At 33.0% G+C, this 26,903-nt stretch overlaps 4 protein-coding genes across 10 annotated transcripts in view; 2 read left to right on the top strand and 2 right to left on the bottom strand.

Annotated features, from left to right (window-relative positions):
* The first annotated feature begins 41 nt into the window (after positions 1 to 41).
* Positions 42 to 2,758, top strand: LOC115440051 (mpv17-like protein 2). 4 transcript variants are annotated; one of them, XM_037438762.1, is made up of 3 exons: positions 42 to 348; positions 1,036 to 1,300; positions 1,813 to 2,758. In XM_037438762.1, exons 2-3 carry the CDS (start codon positions 1,204 to 1,206, stop codon positions 2,460 to 2,462), a joined length of 747 nt encoding a protein of 248 aa, XP_037294659.1. In that variant the 5' UTR covers positions 42 to 348; positions 1,036 to 1,203; the 3' UTR covers positions 2,463 to 2,758. The 4 variants fall into 4 exon arrangements, with proteins under 4 accessions (XP_037294659.1, XP_037294660.1, XP_030020055.1 ...); XM_037438763.1 differs by having other exon boundaries at positions 43 to 348; positions 1,036 to 1,325; XM_030164195.2 differs by lacking the exon at positions 1,036 to 1,300 and having other exon boundaries at positions 45 to 201.
* Positions 2,759 to 2,836: 78 nt separating this feature from the next.
* LOC115440048 lies at positions 2,837 to 7,307 on the bottom strand. The gene is made up of 10 exons (XM_037438966.1): positions 6,620 to 7,307; positions 6,224 to 6,397; positions 6,096 to 6,172; positions 5,318 to 5,458; positions 4,983 to 5,246; positions 4,731 to 4,875; positions 4,507 to 4,648; positions 4,137 to 4,332; positions 3,832 to 3,970; positions 2,837 to 3,474 (listed from the first exon to the last, which is right to left on the bottom strand). The coding sequence occupies exons 1-10, from the start codon at positions 6,863 to 6,865 to the stop codon at positions 3,121 to 3,123; spliced, it is 1,878 nt and encodes a 625-aa protein (XP_037294863.1). The 5' UTR covers positions 6,866 to 7,307; the 3' UTR covers positions 2,837 to 3,120.
* A 43-nt stretch (positions 7,308 to 7,350) lies between these two features.
* On the bottom strand, positions 7,351 to 19,084 carry LOC115440049. Of its 3 annotated transcripts, none has more exons than XM_030164187.2 (11): positions 18,873 to 19,084; positions 18,161 to 18,688; positions 14,041 to 14,118; positions 13,446 to 13,621; positions 11,489 to 11,696; positions 10,770 to 10,960; positions 10,144 to 10,288; positions 9,453 to 9,617; positions 8,739 to 8,863; positions 7,925 to 8,053; positions 7,351 to 7,614 (listed from the first exon to the last, which is right to left on the bottom strand). In XM_030164187.2, exons 2-11 carry the CDS (start codon positions 18,536 to 18,538, stop codon positions 7,383 to 7,385), a joined length of 1,827 nt encoding a protein of 608 aa, XP_030020047.1. In that variant the 5' UTR covers positions 18,539 to 18,688; positions 18,873 to 19,084; the 3' UTR covers positions 7,351 to 7,382. The 3 variants fall into 3 exon arrangements, with proteins under 3 accessions (XP_030020047.1, XP_030020049.1, XP_037294658.1); XM_030164189.2 differs by having other exon boundaries at positions 18,161 to 18,622; XM_037438761.1 differs by having other exon boundaries at positions 18,161 to 19,084.
* Positions 19,085 to 19,787: 703 nt separating this feature from the next.
* Positions 19,788 to 26,903, top strand: part of LOC115440044 (sodium/hydrogen exchanger 3) — a 39,957-nt gene continuing 32,841 nt past the window's right edge. For both annotated transcript variants that reach the window (XM_030164182.2, XM_030164180.2), the window contains exon 1: positions 19,788 to 19,921. The gene's annotated coding sequence lies outside the window, so the exon portion shown is untranslated. The remainder of the gene's footprint in view (positions 19,922 to 26,903) is intronic.

Genomic DNA, 26,903 nt, shown 5'->3' with positions numbered 1-26,903 from the left:
ATATAAATATGAATGACATAATGAAATATGAATTATTATTTATTGGAAGACATATAACTAATTACATTACATACTTTGGTGCTATATAAATATTAATACTTTAAATTTTGTACTTTTCTGATTATATTCTTACTAAATCACTACACTATTTAGGTAGAACATCACTATTTTTTTGCGGAAAGTTTAATTTTGAGGTTAGAGGTAAAGTTGGAAACATGTATTTTACTAATGTTATATAATATAGTATAATAAAATTACGAATTTATTACTTTAACAATATCTTTTGTACGCCAAATATATTTTCTTAAATTATTTTTGTGTCTGGGGATTTTAAAAACTAACCTACACGTAAGTATTATTTTGAGACATATTTTTTCTTTAAATTTTAGTCATTTATTAATTTCTTTATTCTAAATCGAAAGTGGTATAAGATAGGATTAACGAATTGGTTTGACTGATGGAGTATCACTGTCTGTATATATTGAGATCTGGTAGCAAATTAGCTTTTTAACCTTTGCTTGGTCCATATGTTTAGAGAAAACTCCCTAACCATATGGATCAAGCAAAGGTGGCAAACGCCAGTGCTCCGCCGTTTTAATTCCTACCAGCACATCCATTGGTAATAAGAGTATTCATGGACGCTGATAGTTACTATATAATTACATCTACTAATTCTCCCTACCACCCTATAAAAAGTTAGAAGATATGTAACATATTGGTTATTAATGAAAACAGATTTTTTGTGTAACTTATATTTATTATAATAATATATAGGTTTCATAGAAGGTGTAGGCAAAAGTATTAAGAGAATTTAAAATTTTGCCATATACGCAGGATATAATAAATATTATAACCAGAAACATATTATTTAATATATTATAATATATTGATATATTAAAAAGCAATTTTTACATGACAACTGAGATATGTAGATAAAACTATTTAAAAATAAGTAATTAAATCCATACTGCAAAATGTTGGTGTAAAATAGATAGATTGCCTATTTTATATATACTAATAAACCCATTGTTTTAGGTTTAAAACATGATTATTTGGTAATGGGAGTTAGAAGGTTCTTTTCAAAAGCATATAAAAGTTACAAACAAGCAGCAGATGATGCATTTAATCGCAAGAATTTATTTTACACCAATGTCCTTCTATCTATTGGCATATCTACAACAGGAGACTTTTTAGAACAGAGCTATGAGTTGTACACAAAAGATTCAGAAACATATGACTATGGGCGCACTGTTCAAATGGGTGTTTCTGGCCTCAGTGCTGGTATCATATGCCACAACTGGTACAGAATTCTCGACAGAGTAATAGTAGGCAGATCTTTACAAATGGTGGTCAAAAAGTTGTTGTTGGACCAATTTATCTGCTCTCCATTGATTATACTGTCTTTCTTTGCTACTGTAGCTATATTTGAAGAGAATCCCATGGAAAACTTTACAGATGAAGTTAAAGATAAGTTTTGGACACTGTATAAAGCTGAGTGGGTGGTGTGGCCCCCAGCACAAATATTTAATTTTTATTTTGTACCCACCAGATACAGGGTTTTGTATGACAATGCTATATCTCTTGGATATGATATTTATACTTCTCACATAAAACATGAAGGGACAAAAGAGAAAATACAATAAAATTATAAACAATTAATTATACTCAACAAAACTGTTGTCCACTTGTTTTGTAATTTTACAATAAAAACTATTTATTATGAAGTAACAATGGCTTTTTTTTTTAAAGTACAGGTAGTTATATTAAATATTTTCTTCCAATAATTAATTGCCATTGTTTCATTCTTTTCAGATAATATAATGCAAGCACTCGGAATAACGTGGAGAAAACTGGCGACTAATGTACGAAACTCGGCACCTCTATCAAAATTCAAAAATGTTGTGAGAATAGCATTTAGTGATAAATTTTTATTTTATACAAATATTACCATATCAGTAAGTTTATCTTCATTAGGTGACTTTTTAGAGCAACACTATGAAATATACATTAAAGAACAGGACAAGTTTGATTTAAAACGGACTAGTCATATGGCATTCTCTGGTGCAGCAGTGGGTGTTCTGTGTCACCATTGGTACAAAGTGCTTGACAGGTTTATTATAGGAAAAACTTTAGACATGGTTGCAAAGAAACTATTCCTTGACCAAATGATTTTTTCGCCAGTCATGATAGTGACGTTTTTTGGAAGTGTTGCGTTGTTTGAAGAAAATCCATTGGAGAATTTTAAAGAAGAAGTAAGAGACAAGTTTGTGACATTGTACCGAGCAGAGTGGATGGTGTGGCCACCTGCGCAAATCATCAACTTCTACTTCCTGCCAACTAGATATAGAGTGTTGTACGACAATACAATATCCCTAGGCTATGATATCTACACATCTCAAGTTAAACATAACAAAAGTTTAAAAAGTACGCCTGATGCCACAGGGAATGGGATCAAATCTTGACGAATGTTGCAAATTCGAATACCTCATAATCGTAATTACTTAATAGGATAACACGTATGAACTGAAAGTCATAACATTGTCGAAACAACATACATATTGTATGATTAAATACGGATTTGATCTGTAGAACGTCAATTTTACCTTCACATTAAGCTGTGCTGTGATATTTCTATAGATAGCAAATATTGAATATAATTTATTATTATTTTACAAAATATTATTTTTGTTTGTTTACTATAATGCCGAAGATTTACAAAGCTCAAGCATAGAGTTAAATAAAACATTTTATTAAATAACATATTTCTTTTTATTATATGAACAAATCCTAAAGCTTTACCTCACTTAGTTAATAACTAGTTGAAGAACTAAATATGATCATTTTCACCAACCATCCCTGAAATTATGAGTTTTTTATCTACATACTGACAACACATAAGAGGTGCAAATAAGGTTTCCAATGATATGGGCTGTGTATAATTTTGTAGCATTATCAAAATCGGTGATGCCTTAACTCATAAGAAGTTTGGTGAAAATGGTCACGAATAACACTCTTAACGGAGTAATAGGTTTCCACTGTACCAAGAGTAGATATTTGCGAACAAAGGTACGTTACAGAAACATTGTATATTCTGCTTGTGAATTTACTGACGTGCTTAAATTATTCTGGTGTTAAAAATAACTCTTCATCTGAAGTATTTCTTTTGTTAGCCTTCAAGGTAGTAATAACGCTGTTCACGACAGAGTCCTCAAAGATCTTGTCTGGCCAAGATTCGGATCGTCTATTCCGAAGCTCATTTATAACCGGTAAGTTGCTGGAGCGCGGTGTGCCTCTATGAGACCGAAAAGAACGTCTTCTATTTTCTTTTAAACCCAGGACTGATGTTAATAGTTTGTCTAGAGCTGCAATGTCGTCAATATTGGTCCTCGACTGCGGTTTAGGCACAGTTGAAAATATTTGGCTAGATCTCCTTGACTCTGGATTCCCAGTTTGTAGTCCTATAGATCTGATTACCTGATAATTATTAAGATTAGTATTAGTGCTATGTAATGCATATGCGGAGGAAGCAGCATTATGTGTCCATGCCTTATAGGTACCTCAAAATCGTAACCCGTCACTACAGTATCTCTTAAAACTGGGAACAGTTATATGAAATTTGGTCCAGCTCATAAGAAACTTTCTCCTATATCTTCGACTATACCTACTTTCATTTGGTACAGGTGGGTAAATTAAATATGATGTAACTACTAAGCATGCAACTATGTTGAAAGATGGACTTGTCGCAAAGATAATATGATTTCTTTCGTCACCTACATAAACGTGAAGTAATTTATCTATATTTTCCTGGAAATGATAACGTATCATTGTTACCTCGTCGGCGTTATGACTTTGATAACTCATTCTTTTGATTGCCCTGTATGTATCGTCGTCTAACGCTTCTTGTACGGCTGCCTCCAATTTTTCTTTTATTTCTTCATTTGTACTTTCGTTAAGGTCCTCGAGAATCAATCTAGAATCATAAATAACGTATCTTATATTGGAAATAAATGAACATTTTCATTTACATATAAATTATTATTAATTAATTATATATTAATTGGCTTTACCTGGGATGTGAGTTTAACAAAGAAAAATTAACATTATTTTTAAGTAAAATGTTATCAGTAAAATCTTACTCTGCTCGCTCATCTTCTTCGCCTTGTAGGTAAGCGCGGTTAGCTTCTCTCGCAACTTTGATATCTTGTTCCCAGAACCGTCTTACGTCCGGACTCGACGTGTATGGTGCCGCCACTTCTTTAATTTTGAGGAATATTATGGCCGTTATGAATATGCAGATAACGTTCACAATTGTGAGGCAGCAACTTACGATGCCTGTGGAATTATGTTCTGATTTGAATTTTGAATAGGAAAATTAATTTTATATTTCATATTTGTTTCATAAACCCTTGAATCTAGACTCTAGAGGCTACAATACAATACAATAGATAAATTCTACATTACATGTAACAATCTTGAATAGGTATGTAACCATAATAGGGTACTTGCCATTTACAGCAAATTCAATTGGAATGTAGTCGTGGTATAAAGGTTGATACGAAGAAGTGCCATTGTAGGATTCACCCTTCAGGTGAGGTATCTTTACTCCCGGGTATAAGAGCCAAATACAAGACAGAGCCCAAAATAGTCCCTGTGGAAAAGAAAAATTACAAAAAAGATTTTACTTCAAACTTTACTTTTTTTTATGCGTGCCATAATAAAAAAAAACTTACACAATTCACAACCGGTGGTAACAAGGAAGCTGATATTGCAATACCAATAAGTGGACCAGCACTTCCTTGAAGCAATGCTAAAGCGACTCCAGTCCCAGAAGTTAGCGCCCACAAGACGCCCATCCATAAAGATCGCACGTTACCGCTATAATTAATATAAATGTACATAATTATTCGACTTCATACGGCCCCTTACAATATTCGAATTTCAATGCGACACATAACTTAATTACAAACGCTAAATTAAGTTACCGTGATTTCATTTCTTCGGTTGGCCAGTCTCCAAAGCCCCAAGGCATTTCGGTTGTGCCCAATATAAGTCCAAATATGAAACCGAATATTAACGAAAACAACATCCCCATAATTAAACTTTCGAAACCGCTTCTTACGAGACTTCTGTCTGCTATTATTGTGCCGAATGTGATTGACATAACTGGTCCCATTAAAGGAGAGACTAACATTGCCGCTACAATGTTTGATGCATTGTTCTCAACGAGACCAAGAGCAGCAAGGGAACTGGAATAAATGATTTATATTGTAACTTTTAGTTAGAAAAGGAATGGAAACTTTACGAATCAATCACATACTCAGCTGTTATAATTAGCGTAAGATAATCAAATGAAAGTTCTCCGCCGCCGCGCACTCCGTCCACCACCTGTTTCACTGTTAGTTTTGATCTGATAGATTCCACAAAGTTTCTCCAGCGTTTTGCGTCTTCTGTTTTATGTCTGTATCATTTTAATATAATAATTTTAATGAATGTTTTACTCACATATTTCTTAGTATTGCGATTTCTTTTTGTCTCTAAATTTAGTCCTGGATATAATAAGCCCAGTACAAGTTCTTTAAGACGCTTTCGCAGAGACCCAACCAACAATGCGTGTTAACCGGGGAAGCGTATTATCCGGGAAAAGGAAAAATAAAACGTACGTGTATTTTTTTTGTGCAGATTTTGAATTAAGATTTATAAAATTGTTAGAATTTTAAAAGACTATTCTGTATATATTTTACATTATGGTATTACGCATGTATTGTTGTTTAAACTTATATTAATTAAAGTGAACACTTAGTAGTTACTTAGTTCTGGTTAGAACATACACACACTCTTTTATCAACGAGGGGGAAGAACGAATACACCCATTTTTCTGCCGTATATATTCTGTCCCAAGATGTTATAGGGGGTGAGTATAACGTCATATCGGGCTCAAACTCGAGACTTCGGGCTGATACTGAGTATAAAAACCCAATATCACTGTGCCCGCCCTGGGGATCGAACCCGAGATCTCAGCACTGCAGTCGTACCGTTATATAACCACCGACGCAATCAGTTCTCGTTAAATATATAAAATGCGTGTGAAAACTTACATTATCGTTTCCTCGTCACTTTCATCATCAAGCGCTGAATGTACCACGTTACATGGAACAACGCTGAAACGTTTACTCATTTAAAGTACCCCTTGTATTGTAATAATTGCCCTAAAGTTATAGTCTTACCTAACTATAGATTTCCATTTCACGCCAATGCCAAGTTCTGTAAGACAATGAAGCATCGTTTCGCATCGGTCTCCCGTCGGCAGCGGGAATATTATCTTAAAATAATTACCCAGTTTATCGCTCGTCCACACTGCATGCTCGACTTGTAGCTTTGTCATTAATTCTTGTAATATCTGAATGTAGATTTGGATACAATGCTCAATAAATTAAAAACAATGACAGTGTAGACCCGCAGACTAGTTGTGTCCTGGTAAAAATGGGTCTAAAGGCAGATTATCAATCTTATCGGAGAATGTAAATGGCATAGCATTGTTAACGGACCTACAGATATAGGATTAATTGTGCAATTAAGTCTTTTCTAATTTAATATTGTATTCAATATAGATGGTACTCACACTTTCCATAGTAAAAAACTCATCGTCCTTCATTATTTCCAAACCATTATATGCCTCATTGTAGTACTGTTGGGTCAGATGAATTGGAATACTTCTCGCTTTTTTATTTCTTAATTCAACAGCCAATCGATATGGTTTTTCTAGTGCATTTTCCATTGAAATCGCATTTTTAGGTTTACCGAATCGAAGTACATGCTCATAATTGCTTGACGGAATATAAATAATAAATATTACTCCTGAAGGCATGACGCTAGACTGAGTGTATTAGAGTGTTAAAGTTATTTATAACGAAGGCATATTTACCGTATAGGCATCAGTTCATTAGAGGCACGTTGAAACAATTAGGACATGAAGTTATTAGCGCAGTAGACACGTTATACCGCTTGTAGGATCTCGTTATTAAGAACATCTTAATTAGCGGCTTCTTCCGGAACTTTAGAACACGAGAAATTTATAGCTAGCGAGCATATTGGAGCTTCTAAGTTTACTGAAATTAATTATGAGCGAGGAGTAACGGCATTCTTTATTTCTTGCCAGTATTATAAAAATATTAAAATAATAAAATAAAAATTAACACCAGAAATAGTGAATGATTTTTTACCAATGACCCCTATGGTAGAGCTGGTTATCGAAAAAGTCAAATTTCACATGTTCTTAGAACTCTTAGAAGGTAGTTCCAGGAATTTTGTAGGTATTAGTGACAAAAGGATTAAAACAAAATGATTAATTTCTTTTTTAAATTTTATATTATACCCTGTAGATATTACACGTCGTAAAATGACTTTATAAAAACATCAGGTTTCTTTGAATCAATTGTTATTTTAAACGATCGTTCTAATATTGGCCGAATATTCTTATCTGTACCACTTTCTTGATTATTCCTCACATTACTATTATTATCACTGTCGTGATTGGATTTATTCAACACCGGGTTTTCTACATCAAATTTGCTAGGTTGCTGTTCAATTTTCGACGTTACGTAGCTTTCATTAAAACTGTGAATTCAAAATTATGCATACGTATATGAAAGTTTGTGCATTTTTTATGTATCGGCGGGATCGATAATACGCACGAAAAAGAAGTAATATCTTTCATTCAACTTGGGACTACGAATTCCAAAATAGTGTTACTTCAAATAAATTTAAATTCAGAATAATATTATGGTATTAACTCAAAATAGGCAGATATTTGCACTAAAGTATGTAGTTTCGTCTTAGGAAACGATTACCTACGCACATGGTTTGTTGGTAAAATATTTTTTACAATAATTTAATGTTCTATTTAATTTTGATGAAGTTTGCTTACTATGGTTTTTTATGGTAGCAATATTGATTTTTCAAACGACGACGATAGGCCACTGTATTTGCTTCCAATAACTCTTCACTGGTCTTCGTGTCTTCATTAATATTCTTCAATGGATCAGAAGCAATTTTTCTAGAATAAAAATATTTAATTAACACTTAACATTACTCATACTCCGTTTCTAAAGTATCGTTTTACATCAGCATGAATGGATTCAAGGAGTGAAAATTAAATTAAGGCGATACCTCAAGGTCCATTTTCATACATTTTGTTTCACCTTTAATCTGGGTAACTAAACAAGTATTGGCAAGTAAAGAATTTAAATTCACGTCTAGTTAGTGATTAGTTCTCGCAGTTGAAAGAAAAACGTAAAAATAATTAATAATCATGGATATTTCGGCCTTTAAAATTTAATATGACGAAATTTTAAAGGCCGAAATATCCATGATTATTAATTATTTTTACGTTTTTCTTTCAACAGCGAGAACTAATCACTAACTAGACGTGAATTTAAATTCTTTACTTGCCAATACTTGTTTAGTTACCCAGATTAAAGGTGAAACAAAATGTATGAAAATGGACCTTGAGGTATCGCCTTAAGTTTTATTATTACACCGACAAGTCGTCTCAAATGTAATCTGAAACATAATTTTCTTTATGAATGTATAAAAAAATAAATGAAATTGAGTTTATCTATGAATAGATAATCTCAATTTACACTTTTCTCATTTTGATTTTGACATCCTGAGGCGCATGGGGCGACAGCCGTTTTGGGTTGATTTTTCTACACTATAATATTGAATATAATAATAATTACTTGAAAGAATCCCACGTAAACGAATTTTCATTTACGTCATCGCCTGCTTGAGCACCTCTCATATAACTGGAATTTTTCCTCCACCATGGAATGTCTTTTTTGTCTAAAGGGCAGACTTCCTTTATCTGAAATACAATAGAATATTTTGTAAACTTAAAACAAATACTGTTAGATCTTGTATGGACCAGATCTAGCAGTATTTGTTCTGCGGCAATCCACATCATTATTTTCCTAGGATAAAGGCCCTACTGTGTATTTTTACGTCGTAGATAATATCTCGTATGTCAATCTAACACTTGGTTTATTTCTAGGTTAAATTTCAAAATCGAACGTGTTCACAAATGAAAAAGTATTTCAAGAATATAAGTCTCGCTTTATATTTTTTCGGAATAAAATGGAACCTTTATTTTAAGTTAGATCTCTAGCATAACATACTTACGTGAAAACTGAATTTTATTCCATGTTGTAGTTTTGGTGTAGTGTACAGACAGACAAAAAAAAAAATAAAAACAAAAATGATAAAAAAAATACTGGTTACTGTTGCTCTAATTAAGTTTCTTTTAAATATGTATAATATGCGAACATTGGCTGTTACAATTTTATTATATCTTATTATTATAAAAAAATTTAGGAGTTGGTTGGAAGACTAAACGAAATACGCTCTATATTTTGTTTAGTCCCCCTGCTTGCGAGAATTCTATAGGCATTAATTACCTTGTAAACAGCTACTCCAGCGAGAAATATGCACATGATGTTAAGCAATGTGAGGCACAGGGAAGTGGTCCCGAGCATTGCGAGTTCAACAGGTTGAGTTACTACCCACCTACTCGCTTCCATTGGAAATATTAGGCGGACTAATGCCATTGCCCACATAAGGCCCTGCAAAGCATGCAAATGTGGAATTTTTCGTTGGTTAACTTTATTCTTGCAGTTTTATAGCACAGGTTGATATTTAGATGGCTCACTATTACAAGGTTCTTCTAATAATGTGACATATGATGTGCAAATTGGATTATATATATCGCATGTTTCTTCATATTGTTCAGTCAAAAATTCGAATAATTCCGAAAGATAAATAAAGATGGAATCGTAGTTAAGGTTTTTTACTCTTTTTTACAAATATGATTTTTTTATAATTTCTTCAACATTAATAAATATTAACATAGGAACTGAGCCAGCAATTTATTTTGTATCTTTTATAAGATGTTAATTCTCTTCGTAGGTATAGGCATCTACTTATGATTGTCAAGTATTTGACTTACATAATAGTTTTAGCACTATCCATCTATATTCTCGAAAGACCAATTACACCCGCTGATAGAATCTAAACTAAAAGTTGCGAACCTTGACACAAAATGGGACACGCGTAGAAAGATAATATTTTGATCTTTTAAATAATACTGACAGCATTAACAGCAGGAGGCAATAGCGAGGCGGATATGGCGACTCCGACTAGCGAGCCGGTATACTCTCCCAGCACGGCGAGCGCTACTGCCGCTCCGCTTGGAATTGCCACCAAAATGCCTATCCATAATGCTCGTAATTCACATCTGCATTGGAAAAAGTTGATGTATCTTTAGTATTTGTTTTCTCATTAAAATCATCTGTAGATCGAAATAAAACTGTTTGTCTTGGAGCGGATCATGAAGGCTGCAAGTCATCGAAATATCGGAGAAAATTATAATATAAAACACCGCGATAAAATTCGAATAGTTTTTTACTTATTCGAATAGTTTTGTACTTTGTTTAATTGAAATAGTAAGTATTAATAGGTATCTGTGACCAATAAAGATGTAACTAAATACTTTACGAAAGCTACGTCACTTAGATTTGTCTATAACTATATATTTTGTTAATAGTAAGATTACAAATATTTACGTATTGTGTCCTTATTTATTATGGTTATAACAATTTATAATAAGCAAAAATTTACAATCTATGTTAAATGTTATGATGATTCCATGAATTTGAAATGATTAGACGAGTCATATATAATTATGATTTATGATAAAATGTAGGAAAATTATGAACCTTGTAATCATTTCATGGGTAGGCCATTCGCCCACAACATCGTACTTTTCATCGATTGCACAAATAACAAGGCCAAAGATGAAGCCAATAACCAAAGAGAAAAATAACCCCATCATTTCATGCATCGCTCCCATACGTTGTAGGGAGCGATCGCGGACTGCTGTGCCTAAAGTTGCTGCTGTTATTGGAGTCTGAAAAAAAATGCATTGGAATGAATGATTCTTCTTGTTCTACCTGCCCTTGTCCAAATCAGCTGTGGGACCGACTCCACAGTGAGGAGTTATGGTGGATTTGGCTTAGGTCCTATTTCTACACACGGTCGCTTGCCTGACGTTAACCCGTCTGAAGGATTCAAACCTTGACTAATCTTATACAAAAATTCATTAACTGTTCCCTTCCTGCGATTCAAACCGAGGTCCGCCTAATCCACAGCTCATAGATATATCTTGCTCCTAGGTCACTAAACTAAACAGGCAACGAAAATAACAAATTTTAAGACGATAGCATTATTGTCTTAAAATTAGATCACCAAGATAACAATGAATAGCATTATGGACAGCTAAATACTTGTATCTAATACCCATCAATTATGATCTATTATATTGTTGCATGTAAAACTTCACACGTCTCCAAATTTCTAAGAAGTTTGAAAGCTTCAGATAGTTGTTAATCGTTAAAGCAGCAAAGCACCTATACCCATGATATTAAATATTTTTTACCATTAATGGCGAAATCAGCATGCTAGCAACAATCACAACTGTTGAGTTTTCAACTAGCCCGATTGCAGCAACAAATGCAGCTACCGTCAGAAGGGACAACCAATCGAATGTCAATGTTGCATCGGTCTTCACTTCTTGCACTACTTGCGCCAAGTTTGTACGTGCTCTAACGGATGAAGAGAAGCGAGACCATGCAGAATTAGATACACTGGAAACAATAATGGTAATTAGAACAGGGTTCTCCTAATAATAATAATAGTATAGTGTTAGGGGAAAATTAACTTTCCCCTTCCTATGTCGAGAGTCTAAGCGATGATCGGAGAGTGCCATGTTTTAAATATATTGAATAGTGATCACCATAAAAATTTCGAAAATTCTAAAGATACTGGATTTGGAACGTTTGGGCAAATCTGTAATACGTCTATTATATCTAAAATATTATAATATACCTTATCTGACGCAATTTACTACATGTAAAGATTTTAAGGCCACCGCCTACGTTTTAAGAGAGTATTTGGTTTGGTTGTCTCCAAGTTGTGTTAGGATAAAAATAACGTAAATCTATTGCATAACATCGGACGGAAAAATTCGCTTGGCTAGTATTCCCCAGGGCCGTGTAGCGGTCTAATACGGCCCGTGTCTGTGTTTGGCATTAATGAAACGTGGCTTCCAGTTCTAGGTCACTACGGAAAAAACATTTTTGTTATAACGTCCTGTTTTTTCCGGGTCAGTAATTATCATTATGCGCTCGTAATATGAGTTAATTATAAGTAGTTACAAGACTCTAAAGAGATTTTAATTTAAAGCACGCAGAATTGTCGCGTCACGAATTTTTAGGTTATTGCAAACTAAATTGAAGAGCGGCTATGATCAATACCCAATTATGGGTGACTGATTAAAATCGCTGACCTAATGCTGCTCAATCAATACTTGAACGCAAATAAATGTTCTACTACTAGATAGACAATTCATCATAGCGTATATTATGGTTCTCTGCGGATTTATAGCTTTAAGTAAACATAGTCTGTAAGCGAGATTCTTTTTGCATTTTTAAGCCAAAGTGGCCGATCTTACAGTAGTTACCGTACCGTAACTTAGCTAGTATTATGGAAAGGATTCAGGTTTAATGTGTTTTGCGAGGACCGGAGATTAAAGAAGTTTGCAACAATGTGCTGTTGGCAGAAGCAGGGACCTTATCTACTCTTAAATTCCGCGATGTTACTATCTTATTAGAGTTTGGCAATTGCACTTTAGTGAGCGTTTTTTTATATATATTTTTTTTAAATTTTAAAGACTTCATATTATCAAGCTTTCATATTTAAAGACCTTCAGCGAGCAAACGGCCTTGAATTTTTTTTTCCATACATGGCGACACGCGAGTTACGAGCGGGATTATTGCAAACATCTAAGAATAATTTATTTTTAGGTGTATTTGAAATATTTAAACTAAAAAAATATCCCATATTAACTATAAATGGCCTATTTATTAGTGTGTACTTTAGGAGGAGATACACGGATTTAACATTTTTTTTTATTTCTGTCAGTCGAACTAAAGGCCCACCTAATCGTACGTGGTTACCGTTGCCCATGGACGTCGGCAGTGCCAGAGGCACAGCCAAGCCGCTGCCTCACATGATATAATATACAGATTTAACAATTTTAATGGCATTTTCGTTATGAAATAATATCCACATTATAAAAAAATAAATAACCAAAATAAAGATTTGAGATTGCAGAAATGTGATTTACTTATTTTCTACACGCATTATAAATTTCGAATATCATTTATAAAAACTCGGTTAGCGCGGTATTGTTGGCTTAATTTTTATATTATTTACAGGAATAAATCTACTTTTCTGAAAAATTTACGTTTTTTGTAGCACTTTTTTTCGGTAAAAGACTCACATACAGACGGGCTCATAAATTATGCTTTTAGTTTATGATTTCGAGTGATTACTTTCCGTATATGAAGTTGTCCTGCTCGGCGGTGGGACGGGTGTGGTTATTGGATTTATAACACAGTGTGCACGGCACCACGCTGACTGACGATTTGTGTCGTGACCCGATGCCAAAGGTTCTCAACACTTGCAGCAGTTCCTCGCACAAGTTACCGGACTCCAGCGTGAAAGTTACCTGGTAAATGGAATATGTCTATCTTAGGAGAATTATATGGGTGCGGAAAAGCGACTGCACTAGAACCGTATTATAATCTTCTAAGTATCAAAATGTAATGTCGATCAACAAAAGTTGTGATTCTCGCCTGTTTATAGAGTTATGCCAACCTGTTATAGATTTGTTTATCTTACAATATTATATTATTTTTGTTTATTTTCGTAGACAGACGAGTCGGCGGTTTATTTCTCGAGATTGCATTGTATGCCTGAGGGGGGTTGCCGCGCAACAATATCGACAAAAGTAAGATTGGCGAACCGAGGGTGCAGTGGTTATGAGTTTATGAACATAATATTATATACGTTGCCTCATACTATATACGAAAAAGTATTTTGAATAAAACCTAAATACATCTAAAACAATATTATAAAACGTTTTACCTGATAAGAAGTATTGTCTTTGGTCGAGGTCCATGTCGCATTATGTATTTTAAGCCGTTCCAATATTTCCAGCAGAATCTAAAATGCGATAAATAAGTTAAGCAACTAATTGATACAGACTGCACATAACGAGAGTTAAAACGTGGTTAACTCTATAAGTTACATTCTAGGAATGCTATTCTGAGCGCCCCAAATATGTACATGCATGTCATTTTCCCTTTATAAATAGATTTCAGTTCTGCATGGCAAAATGTTCGCTGTGTTTACTCGACTATACCAGACTGTGTTTGATTGAATAGCCGAAGTTACTTAAATTTGACACTATTATAGGTAATTGTTTTCTTCGCGATTTATCTGAGATTGGATCCCTTATAGAGAGTTGCTGGGAGGTGGCCAATCGTAGAAAGTCAGTCAAATCTTTTATGACTCTACTTTTTAATAGAATAACGACTAGTAGAAAAAGACATAGACAATTTCTTGGCATCTTTATTTTCTTCCCCTGAGTTCATACTTCATATTGGTCAAATGAATGAATGTGGCAATCTACGTACTATCCAATTTAACTATGTACAAGGCTTTAGATAAGAAATCTTTCTACATTCGTTAACGCTAATTGAAAATAAAGAAATATATGGAAATGATATATACCAGCGATACCTCACGTGGTCACGTGTATAAAAGTCCTAGATAAGTTCACAAGCTATTGGTAATATAGCTTGTAGTTGTAACAGACAGTGAGTTAACGCCGAGGTAATAAGTCGAGTTTAATACCTTAATCTAATTACTAGCCAGATCTCCGGTGTGCCCCGGGCACGTTTCGCAGAAAGCTCAATGATGCGTACCAGGATTTACGGCCAAGTATAGTACTAATGCAACGGTCTACTTGTAATAAACTGTATGCGATAACATTGAGGACCTATTATAACTTACGCTGTTCGATTGTGATAGCTGCAAGTTGGTTTTGTGATTTGTAATGTACTTACTCGAATATTAATTATATTCTTTCTAACAAAATTTATGGTCATTAAGACGTTGTATACAATGTAAACACACATATCACTCTTTTATCTCCGAAAAGGTTCGCAGAGATGTAACTACAACACCCACTTTTTGCCTTGTGTGATGTTACTGAGTAGAAAAAAGAATATCACGTTGCCCGACCCGGGATTCGAGCCCGAGATCTTAGTAGCGGTAGTCGTACCGCGCACGAAATACAACTTCGCTACCCAGGCAATTAATACAACTAAAAACTAAAAAATAAAAGCTTGAAAGTAATTCTTACATTGGCATTTTCAAATAAAATAATAATGTAAATTTAATATTTATGAAAAAACAAAATTCCTTCTTCATTCATTTATTATTTAGTTACTCAGGATAAATGATATTACAAATCTAAAACGTCCAACGATTGCATTTAGCAAATTGAAATAACATATTATTCTAGTCTGCACTGCAGTACGTGGCATCCACTACTAAAGAACAAATAATATAGGATTTCTTACACAATTTAAAAATAAATATCAGCGGTTTCGAAAGGAGTACTTAAAAGAGTTTTAGTTACTCTCATTCTTACCAGATTTTACTGTAATTGTGGAATTGACTCTTCTATACAAATAACAATGGTATGGCAAGCAATTGACGTCAATCGCCTATTGTTTTGGATAATTACTTTAAAAGTGTTAGGATTTATAATTTTCGTCGTAGGTACGTACATTTTTATACGTGCACTGCAAAGTGATCTCACTGCACCTAATGGTAAATGGAGTGGGGTCCAATAAAATGTCGACTGACAAGAGATGATTACCCCTCGACAATCGACACAATTATGCCGGCCTGTTAGAACCCAGGCCGATCCCGGAACGCAACACACTTACGTGGGACACTATGGCGGGTTTTAACAGTTTGTGTACCGGTGGTCGTTATCCGGGCAGAAATAAAATATATCGTACCACCAGAAAACATACAATATAAATGATTAATAAGTAAACGCTTGCGATTTACTTTATGTGTATACTGTAAACACTTTAGCGGTTTCATTTAATACTAAGCTAATACAGAATTACTTTGGAGGTTAGTATTTTTCCGGTTTGTTAAAAAAAAACCCTCTAATTAATTAACTTCTAATAATTTCTGTAAACATTCTAAAAATGTCTAAAACCGCATCCTTTGTTTTATTGCCTGCAGGCTTAATAAGATAAATAGTATTACAAGGTAGAATCTGAAGAAACATGTGGTGTTTCTTAGTTATACAGAGTGGTGCAAATGTTTCACATATTTTTACACATAATACATGGTATTATAAGACAATTTGCAAAATATAAATGAAAAGTAAAAAAGTTGTTTAGCCGCATTATTTTTTGTTTTAATATGTCACTAAATTTTTTCTGCTAATAATAAATAATAAGTACCTAGAAATATTACGCGATGATGCCATCTATATATAAAAATAATGGCAGCCATATTGTGAATAATGTAATTGTAAACTAAAGAACTTTAAAATTAAGAATTAATAATACTATCAGATGTAATTTGTGATCCAAAAATATATTAATTATTATTCTTTCATAAGTTTTTCGGGCGTATTACAACTAGCGTATATCTTAAAAAACAATGTAATAATTATATAATACAATGTGTGGTTAAAAAAAGTCTGCATAAAGTCATTGAAAATTCGTATAATTGTCTATTTTATTTTGTAATTACCTGTCTGCCGGCAATGGCATTATAATGACCATAATGATGATGCAAGTTGGTATTTAACTACAACACTTTAGGTTTACATCCAACTTGTAGGTTACTAACAACATGTAATATCGTAGAGCATGTAGATCTACGTGAAATAAAATGATTTGTGTAATTGCTGGTATAGTGTAGGCATTTTTATTTAATTTATCTTCCGTTTTGACATTTAAAACATCAGTAAACGTTGTTTCTGAATTTAATTGTTTCTATGATTCCATTAGATAAGTTGGAAAATTGATTTATTAGTTTCATAACTTTAGATGGGTTCATAACTGTTTTGCCTTTCCATCCATAACCATAAGCGGTTCATTGCATTTGCTATTTATAGGTTTGGAATTCACGGCTGAGTGGTGACGGGATCGTGTTATTTTTTTATGATAGTGAATAAAGTCTACTAATTTAAACCTTTTAGCCAGGGTATTGGCCGTAAGAAGGAGAGCATATAGTATATAATATAGGGAGGATATTTATTAAATACATATTTATTATTGTAATATTGATCAAACATATGCGTAAATATTTAATATAGGGAGAATATTATTATATTTATTAAATAAGTCCATATTTTTATTGTAATATTCATTAAATATATGCGTAAATTATGCCTACTGTTGTTTGTTACAATACATATTTTTTAAGGTGTATCTTTTAAGTTTCACAATACCATTCTTACTCGAGGCCTTTATTTCACTAGTATCAAAAGTAACATTCTAACGAAATCGAAAAAATGGCGGTCAATCCCTCGGGTGCTCTATGTCACGTATAGTTTGTTTAGTGAGAAAACATACCTTCATTTATACGAATGAAGTTACTTAACACATTCGTGATATTATGTGGTTATTTTCCTTCTTATAATATTTTATTAGTAAATTAAATTGGATTAGTGCATAAGTAAAAGTTTAATAATGACCAATGATAATTCCCAATTTCTTTGGCTCGTGGAATCAGCTAATCTATTCATCCACGTTTTAAAGCATTGTTTTATGAACAGTTTGCCTAAAGACTACTCTCTTTTGAGAGTAAAATTGGAACCTTGCTACAATATCATTGTTAAAAGGCAAGGAGAGATGCATAAACTCGAAGATACAAAGGGTATTTTTTGTCAATTTTTATAATATATGTTACTTATTATATGCAAGGGCTATGCAACTTAATAAAACTCCGATACTCGTTCAACAAGAAAGAAAAAATAAAAAGTAAAATACTTAACATCTACCTTGTATAAAAAAATAATTCATTCAATAATTTTATTTAATCCTTTTCCGAATATGTCATAGTTACTAACATTCCTCATTCCACGACTTTAGATGAAAAAAAAAACATATAAATATGAAATATAAAAGTCTTTCCTGAATACGTTATAACTTATTATACTTACTATTTCCAGCGGTGTCTTCCAGTGAAAAGCTCCGAGAATATCAACACCGCGCACCGAACGTGAAATTTTCAATTTATTTTTCTTTAACGCCATCATTTGCTTCATTTCTTCCCAAGACGCTTTTAGATAGGTTTTCGTTGTATTTTTGCGCATGTCACTTACATTTATAACATTTTCGCTCCGAGTTTTGTATAAAGGAGGAATTTTGTTCGTTTCCAAACAATGTGTAGACATACACTTTGATATCGGAAGATGGGTTTTCTTGCCTGTCTTGCGTTTATCGTTTTCGAAAATAGTTGTTGATTTATTTATGTTTTTATTTAATATTACTTCGTATTCCTTTCGTGGTACAAGAACAATAAATAATACTCCCGACATTGTAATTTATTTTTACTTTCAGTCAGAGATAATATGCAAGTATTTTTCCGTCGTTATGTACGCGCACTGGGTTCCGGCATGTAACTAAGATTAAAGCAGAAAAAATATGCTTCATTGTATTCGAGTCTTCAAAATCTGAATAACGTTGCGCTATGGAAAATAACAAAACAATCGACTTCCCCTGTTTAAACTGTGGCATTCACGTTGTAAAATAATGTCAGTTGTTTTATTTATAAATATTGCAAATAACAGCATAAATTATATGTTTATTGCAGTATTCTATGGGATTACTGTGGTTTAAATACTTAATGTAACATATTACAATATAACATACCATAATGTCTTTTTCTTTATGCAGAGACGTATTACACCCACAAGAAATAAATCTATGCACATACCTACGTCATGTCTCTTGTAATAGGGAGCGAGTTCATTGCCATTTAGTCTGATTTTATTAGTATTTATATATCTCTCACAGTCGCAGTTTCCTGTTTTGAATCAGGAAACTGCGCGGCTACGTACCTTTATAGAAAACATGTTTGAGTAAAACTCATTGACTTAGAAACAAGAAAAGAAACATTTTTTCCGCATTGGTTGCTGTGTGACGGGAAATTTTTCGTCCTTTTTAGTCAAGACTTGATATGTGTATCTTATTGTGGATTAGGAGTATATATTTTACTATTTCATACTAAATAAAAAGGTATGTATTAACCGCATATGCCACTGACTGCATCTGCATAATATAATTTTATGAATATATGAGATATACACTCCCATTACTCCCTTTGTATTTATAACATTTTTTATAGTCGGTAAAATTTTACTAGATATAATGAAACCAGCATCAAAATGTTTAGCTGTATTTAGCTGAGATACGTGAACATATTAATTGACTCCATTATATTGCTTTTCATATAAGTAATTAGGTATGCTACAAACTAAAACAAATTTAATGTTTTTAAGTTGTAAGTAAAGTATATAGTTACTTTTCCATTACTATTATAATTAAGATTTCATTTTATAAAGCTTCTATCAGACCTCATAGTTAAAAATAAAATTGTAATCCATGTTAACAACGTGCAATAAGTGTATCGACAGCGTTTACGTGGATGGTTTCATCTTATACTCTCAGCAACGGCTGCGGGTCAAAATATAAGCCGCGCAGCCGTAGAGGACGTGAGGGCGGGCGGCCGGCGGCTTGCGGCGGCGGCTGGCGGCTGGGCCCGACGCCCCACAGTCGCGGCGCAACCTGCCGCTCGCGCGAACCACGCGCCCTCTACGCGCCACGCGATCAATAACATTAACCTACACAACAAATCCTTCAAATATCCTTCTTTTATCCAAATAAAGTGCTTCTCCTCATAGAGACAATACATCTTCAAAGTGGGTATATTACATACATCACATTCGCGATGCTGATAATTTCTGTCAACACCATAAAACATGGCCACCCTCGAAAACACATGATCGCCTATAGCATTGCCTGAGTTATTCTCGGACACAAATAATTTATGTGGGTTACCTATGGTTTGTCAGTAGAAAGGAGTAGTGTTTTATCGCGACGTTACGTAAAATGCTACGCGGTGTAGCGTTTCAAAATCGATACGTTAATAAATGTTGTACGGAGAGATTTGATTGTCGCGTCTCGCGGTGCCCACAAATCTATTGTTATTTTACTTAGCCATGATTTATTACATGTATTGGTTGATTAATTTTAAGTACAATAGCTTTACATGTCTGACAATAAATTGTTTAAAGCAGAATGAAAATGTGCCCTAATCAATCAAGAGTCAAGACGATCGCCGAATCTATTGCCGAAAACACGCGACATAAAAAAATAAAGTGTCAGCGTTATATAACTTTATCCTTGTGACGTAAGTGTATCTGCATGATTATACACTGTGACTAAGGATACGTCCCAGTATCCCTTAGTAACACTAACTAGTAACAATATACAGTACAATATTTGTTTTATATTTAGATATTGATGTAGCGGTGCATCGTTTGCTCGTAAATATTTAATTAACTACTAGCTTTATGTTACTTGCTATAGTTGAGGCGTTGGCAAGGATTTAGTTGGCCAACAAACCACATTAAATGAGTTTTAAATTCGGAATGTTAGGTAATCAAATTCTTTCATAAAAATCACATCAATGTCAAACAGTAGGATACTAATATAAAAAGAAAAAATCCCAGTCTCATTTTTAAACAAAGATGCAAGACAATATTATTTATACAATTTTAATGTGTTAATTTTTGAAATATACTAACCACGTTCTTAAAAGCAATTAGAGCTATTAAATTGTATGTAGTACATAATAATTCCTTGCAAATTAATCTCTTCTGTAATTTAATAATTAGACATTGCCGTATTCCCGGAATGTTGTTTATTTGAACTATCAAAAGAAAATCCGCATATTTGTTTTAAAATTACATGCCCTTTCAGAGTCGATAGTTATGAAATATTTTTTTATGAATACGATATTACTATTATTTTACAGTTATACACATTTCTAATATAAGTATGTAATTGAGTCTATAGGAACTCTATGCAATAAGTCAATTATGTTGTTGTAATGCACTAAACTTTTTTTTGAAAAGTTACTTGTAAGTGTATTCGCTTTCCGTAACAAAAAATGCGTTTCCCTTTAGGTTAATTTAAAAGTATATTGATTTTACCTAAAAACAAAAAAATGAACGAAATAGCAAAATATGCCCAAATTTAACCTCTAAGAAGGTTAAACCTTTTCTTTTTTAATAAGAAACGTAAATTTACAAATTTGGCAGCTTCATAATTAGTATTATTAAAATTTTATACATCCAAACGTAATTGAATGCAAGGTTGAGTTAATTTATTAAACTTATTATGCGGTGCGTTTGCGGTGAACACGCGGCATTCGTCATATAAAACGGTAATCTGTTTTAAAGGTAATGTTAAACGATTTTGCTTTGGGTCCTTAGCTAAAATTAATTATTATTCATTTGTTGCAAAAAAGAGCATATTATAATAATATTTTTCCTAAATTTCTGTATAAATACAATACATACAAATGTTTTATATTTACAAACCGCCAAAGGAAACATCATTATCTATTGATTTTTAATAGTTCGATTTAAATTTTACCGATTTTATTTGTCAATATAAACAGTTAATGGTAAAATTTTATTTTACTTATTTAAATTAATTTTTAATTGTAATAAACGTAACCTTGAATCGTTTATTTATGAAAAATACATCGATAGCCGATTAAAATCGCGACGTACAAAAAGTCGTATAGTGTTTGTTTATGATTGCACATAAGAATATATTATTTGTTACGGTCACATAAAACTGATTTGTTTTCTATAATAATGTTACTGACCTTTGCGTTTTATGACTTAGCGAAACAATAAATTTTATTATCTTGTTGACTGTAATGTCGAAAAGCAAACTAAAACTCTGCTTTTCTATTTTCTCTTTCTCTTATTTATCACAGTATTTTCAAAAATTATAAGACTACATTTTTAATGATATAGCAATATAATTAATATTATCTAATTTGTGTAATTTTAAGAAATTCAATTTGACTTGATCTATAATCGGAATATTTATTTTTCATATATGGAGTTTATCTGTGTATTCAACTGCCAATTTTAAAAAAATATTAAAACTTTTAACTGGAAACTCGACCGATAACAATCATTTGGTCCGAAATAGGATAGGTAAACTATTTGTTGTCTATAAACCAGGCTGAATGAATACTTTACATAATATAATAAAAAAAGAAAACACTTTTACTAATTTGTGCCTTCACTAAACATGCATTTGTTAGGGCTTTTATGGGCAAACATGCATTTATATAAGTAAAACAGTCCTTTTAAAGTATTACATTGACGTTGATTGTTAGGTTATGCTTTCATTATTACTTTCGTGTACATAGAGTCTAAAACATAATTGTTTCTTTTTTGTGAGAAATTAAAGAAGCATCTGAGTTATTAAATGGTAACTAAGCGGCGATAGCCTAGTTGGGTGTGGAACGGACTGCCAAGACGAATGTCCGCAGGTTTAAATCCCAGGGGCTCACACCTCAGACTTTTCTAAAAAAAAAATCATGTGTGTATTCTTGGTGAATTTATCGTTCGCTTTAACGGTGAAGGAAAACATCGTGAGGAAACCTGCACATCTGAGAAGTTTTCTACAGAAATTTCGAAGGTGTGTGAAGTCTACCAATCCGCACAAGGCCAGCGTGGTGGACTAAGGCCTGGTCCTTCTCAGTAGTAGAGGAGGCCCGTGCTCAGCAGTGGGCAAGTATTATAACAGGGCTGATATTATTATTATTAAGTGGCTAATGCCATCCATTAACATTCCAAAGTATTGTGTTTGATTTCTTACATTCACTAATTCGGAATGGTGATCAAATAATGTACTAATTCTTAGCTATATTTGTGTGTATTTTTGTTTACTTCGATGGAATAATCAGAACTATACTAGAAAAAATTGTTACTACATAGGTACACACTTGTACCTAAAGAGTTTTGAATATAGGACGAGAATCTAGATAAACATTTGTACGCGAGTAATAACTAATATTAATGAAATCAGACGAGGCACATCTGTGAAGCGAATTAATTACTTAAGATCATCAATTACATAATGGCAGTCTTAAATGAGGGAGGAATACGACCTATTTTCTTAATAAACTATGCCAACAAATGGACATACCCACATATTTCTTGAAGGATACTGAATGCTCTTAATGTGTACCATTAAATCCTTTATGAGCTTGACAGTCAGACATGTAGGTCACGTCGAAGCTACGTTCAAATATAACAATGTATGCTACCATATAATGTATTCGATAAAGTGTCTGAGTAGTCATTTTTCATTTTCATACGTAACGTCGATTCATTTTCACCAATGTAATCGTTTTAAACGAATTTATAATAGGTTATGTTAAGTGTGATTTGATTAATTTTAAGGTGTACAGTATAAAATAATAAAAGAGTAGATAATATTGGTTTAATACTAAAGCACCTTCATTCAACCTTTGTTTTCATTCATAATTACAATATTCCAGTTCGTTTTGGTGAAGATGAGTTTATCGTAAGTTGACTCGGCAAATCATTCCTAAGGATTGTAACCAGCAACATAGAATGATGTAGTATTTTAAAACGGAGCAAAGGACTCACTTATACTCTATAAAAATAATTGAAGCCTTCGGGTTTTGACTGTGTAATATTATATTTTTACATATATGAAGATTCATATACCTACGCACTTGTCATAACTAATATGCGTATATTTTCTTTTAGCATATACATACATACAAAACGCTATTTAGCCTAACTTGAACCATACCTCACTGAATTTAATTTGATTTTTGAGGTCTTTTTGTAATGATAAATTATAATATCAGCCCTGTATTTATATACTGTCCTACTACTGGGCACGGGCCTCCTCTATTGGAGAGGGATTAGGCCTTAGTCCACCACGCTGGTCGGGTGCGCATTGGTAGACTTCATACACCCTCAAAATTTCTATACAGAACTTCTCAGGTATGCAGCTTACCTCACGAAGTTTTCCTTCACCAATAAAACAAGCGATAATTCACGAAGAATACACATATCATTTTGGAAAAATCAGAGGTGGGCACTCACCTCTGATTTTGACTGTTTTGAACCTGCGGACATTCGTCGGCAGTCATTTCCACACGCAACTAGGGTACCGGCGCTTCAGGTCTTTTTATAAATATACGTATTTAATAGATAAACAATAAAATTCTATCTACGGCAAAGACTTAAGAGGTTTACTGCGGTAGGAGTGCGAGGAGCGACAGTAAAAGTCGGCAGGCATGCGCGTTTAATTATAGGACTTCGCATTAAGTACTATTATAGTGCATACGGCAAAGATAACTGGTCTATAAGCTTTATTGTGGCCTCAACGGACTCTGTCAAAGGAGAGATTCGTGTTCACTTTGATTTATCGTAGACTATTTTCAGTATTACGGTGGTAGTCATGTAAATAATTCTATTAGTTTATTAAAGATCATCAGGTAGTCTGTTAAATTCATATATTTCACAAAAATATTATCATTATGATGAGGGTACTAAAAGTTCGTACAAATCACGTATATGTGCGTATATCGAGCCCTATAATTGCTTAACGTTCTGTTAACATAAGTTTTTCTGTTGTTTTGTACTATACCACTAGTATCAGTCAATATAAGTAGTAGAGCATAGAACTCAACGAAAAAACATATTGTTATGCACAAAGTTCTACTCGATTTCCTATGTTTTAATTGTATAAGCGTCATATCATATGAAATAAAATGGTTACTTCCAATCTTGTTTATCGAATTAATTGCTGTTAAACCAGACAATCTACTTTGTTTCATTAATAACATTACGATTCTTCTGAAGTAGTCGAATAAAAAAGGTAATCAGACTAGCTTTAGGATTCCATACCTTAAAAAGAACCCTTATAGGATCACTTTGTTGTCCGCCTATTTGTTAGTCTGTCTATCAAGTCCCCTTTTTCTCAAGAATACGTTGAGATATTAAGTCGAAATTCATTATAAATACTCGACTTTATAGTATCTTTCAGCTGTGAAAAAATCAAACCTGCAGTACGTCATCGCTATCAAAAGTTATGAGTATTTATGTCGCATATTTTCTATATTTCGCGATTACAGAAGGGAATCAAAACCTAGGAGTATTTCCCATTGACCTAGTTTTTATTATTTGAACTTACTCCATTCCACTGCAACACAAATGCAAACTTTCGTTTTGAAATCAAAATAATACTCTTGTTCCTTATGACTAAAAAAAAACAGGATCTAGTAACCTTCGGTTAAATTATAGGAAAAACCCTTGTCATTACCGCATCATTGTAGTGCCCTTTTAATAAAACTTTAAATACATAGCAAAGTTTCATTTGTAATTTGTGCCATTCTAGACTATTTTGGTAAAAGTTAATACGGAGAATAAATGAGCAGCTTTTTCTTCATTTGCGACTCGCGTACTCGTATTTTTATAAAAAACCATAGCTTCAAGCGAGCTACACTTGTATGAAGGCATGATTAATCATTTGTAGCATAGGTATGCCATGGATTTTTTGCTTGACACTAGCAAACAATGTTTTGACAAACATTTAGATAGGTTTAAAATTAAACAACTATACCTACACATAAAGTTCTATACACTATATATGGATAAACATGTATTGAATAACAAGATACTCATATCTATGTATTTTATGATATGATTTTTGCTAGAAAACGCGTGCTTTTCTAATCCTTTTCAACGTTTATTAGGTATTTAATTCCAAACATAATATTTTCAACAATTTACCTCAATAACTTTTATCTATGGCGTGTATCCACTAACAATTACTAACTCCATAAATAATAACGTACAAATGTTTGAAGATTAATTTCACCTGCTGTTTCAATACAATGCGCTAAGGTACAAATAGTCCATGCAAGATTAATGATTTGGACCTTCACTTCAAACACAAAATATAGAGATTTATATCGTTATTGCAAAAACATGTTCATAGTCGCTCCCATTATATATAGGAGATAGAACTATTGAACCATGACCATTCTTATAGATACCGATAATTTCCGGCCCTGTTGTCCGTATGCACACTGCAAAGCCTCCAGTGGCCTCATTTCGGCCTTTATACGTTTTTCATTTAATATTCTCTATTGTCTATCGATTTGATTAGATCGAGAGGCCCATTTTTTTTTAAATCGAATGATGGTTTTATTAAACTCCCTAACTATTCTTAATATACATAACTATTTTATAGACTTAGTTCATTAACTTCAGAGTGCAAACTACGTTGATTTTATTTCTGAATTCAAAGAGTTTTGAGGGCTATTCACACCTATAGAATTTTATAAAGCCGTACCAACCGTGGCTAACAAATTTAATAAAGTATTTTTAGAACTAAAATTGAATATGCGTAAATGTAAAATTATTTTCAAAGTAAATTAATATTGGAAAATTTTACGTCAGCCTTTTGCGGTATTTTAGCGTTAACACTGTAATTTTTGCCTCCGTTCTCGGCAAAGAAATTGTTAAGCAAAGAGAGATGAAGTTTAACAAGTCACGTGATATATTCTGCTATCTGTATCTGCATTTCTATGTAATACGAGTAGTGCTTTTACGACAAGCATTTTCAATCAAGCTGATAGAATGGATAAATAATATGGGCCTGCTATTCAAATCGCTGACATGTTTATTATCGCATGAAGTTCATTGCAGTGGGCGGACTGAAAACAGATGGCAAAACACTGATAGCATGTTATAGAGGATTAAGTGATATTCAATTTAAGTTAAAATGCTTTTTAATTTAATACGTTATTGTAATATCGTATTA

This window comes from Manduca sexta, chromosome 15, assembly GCF_014839805.1.
Source record: "Manduca sexta isolate Smith_Timp_Sample1 chromosome 15, JHU_Msex_v1.0, whole genome shotgun sequence".
NCBI classification, from domain to species: Eukaryota; Metazoa; Arthropoda; class Insecta; order Lepidoptera; family Sphingidae; genus Manduca; species Manduca sexta.
This window is presented reverse-complemented; position numbering and strand designations above follow the sequence as displayed.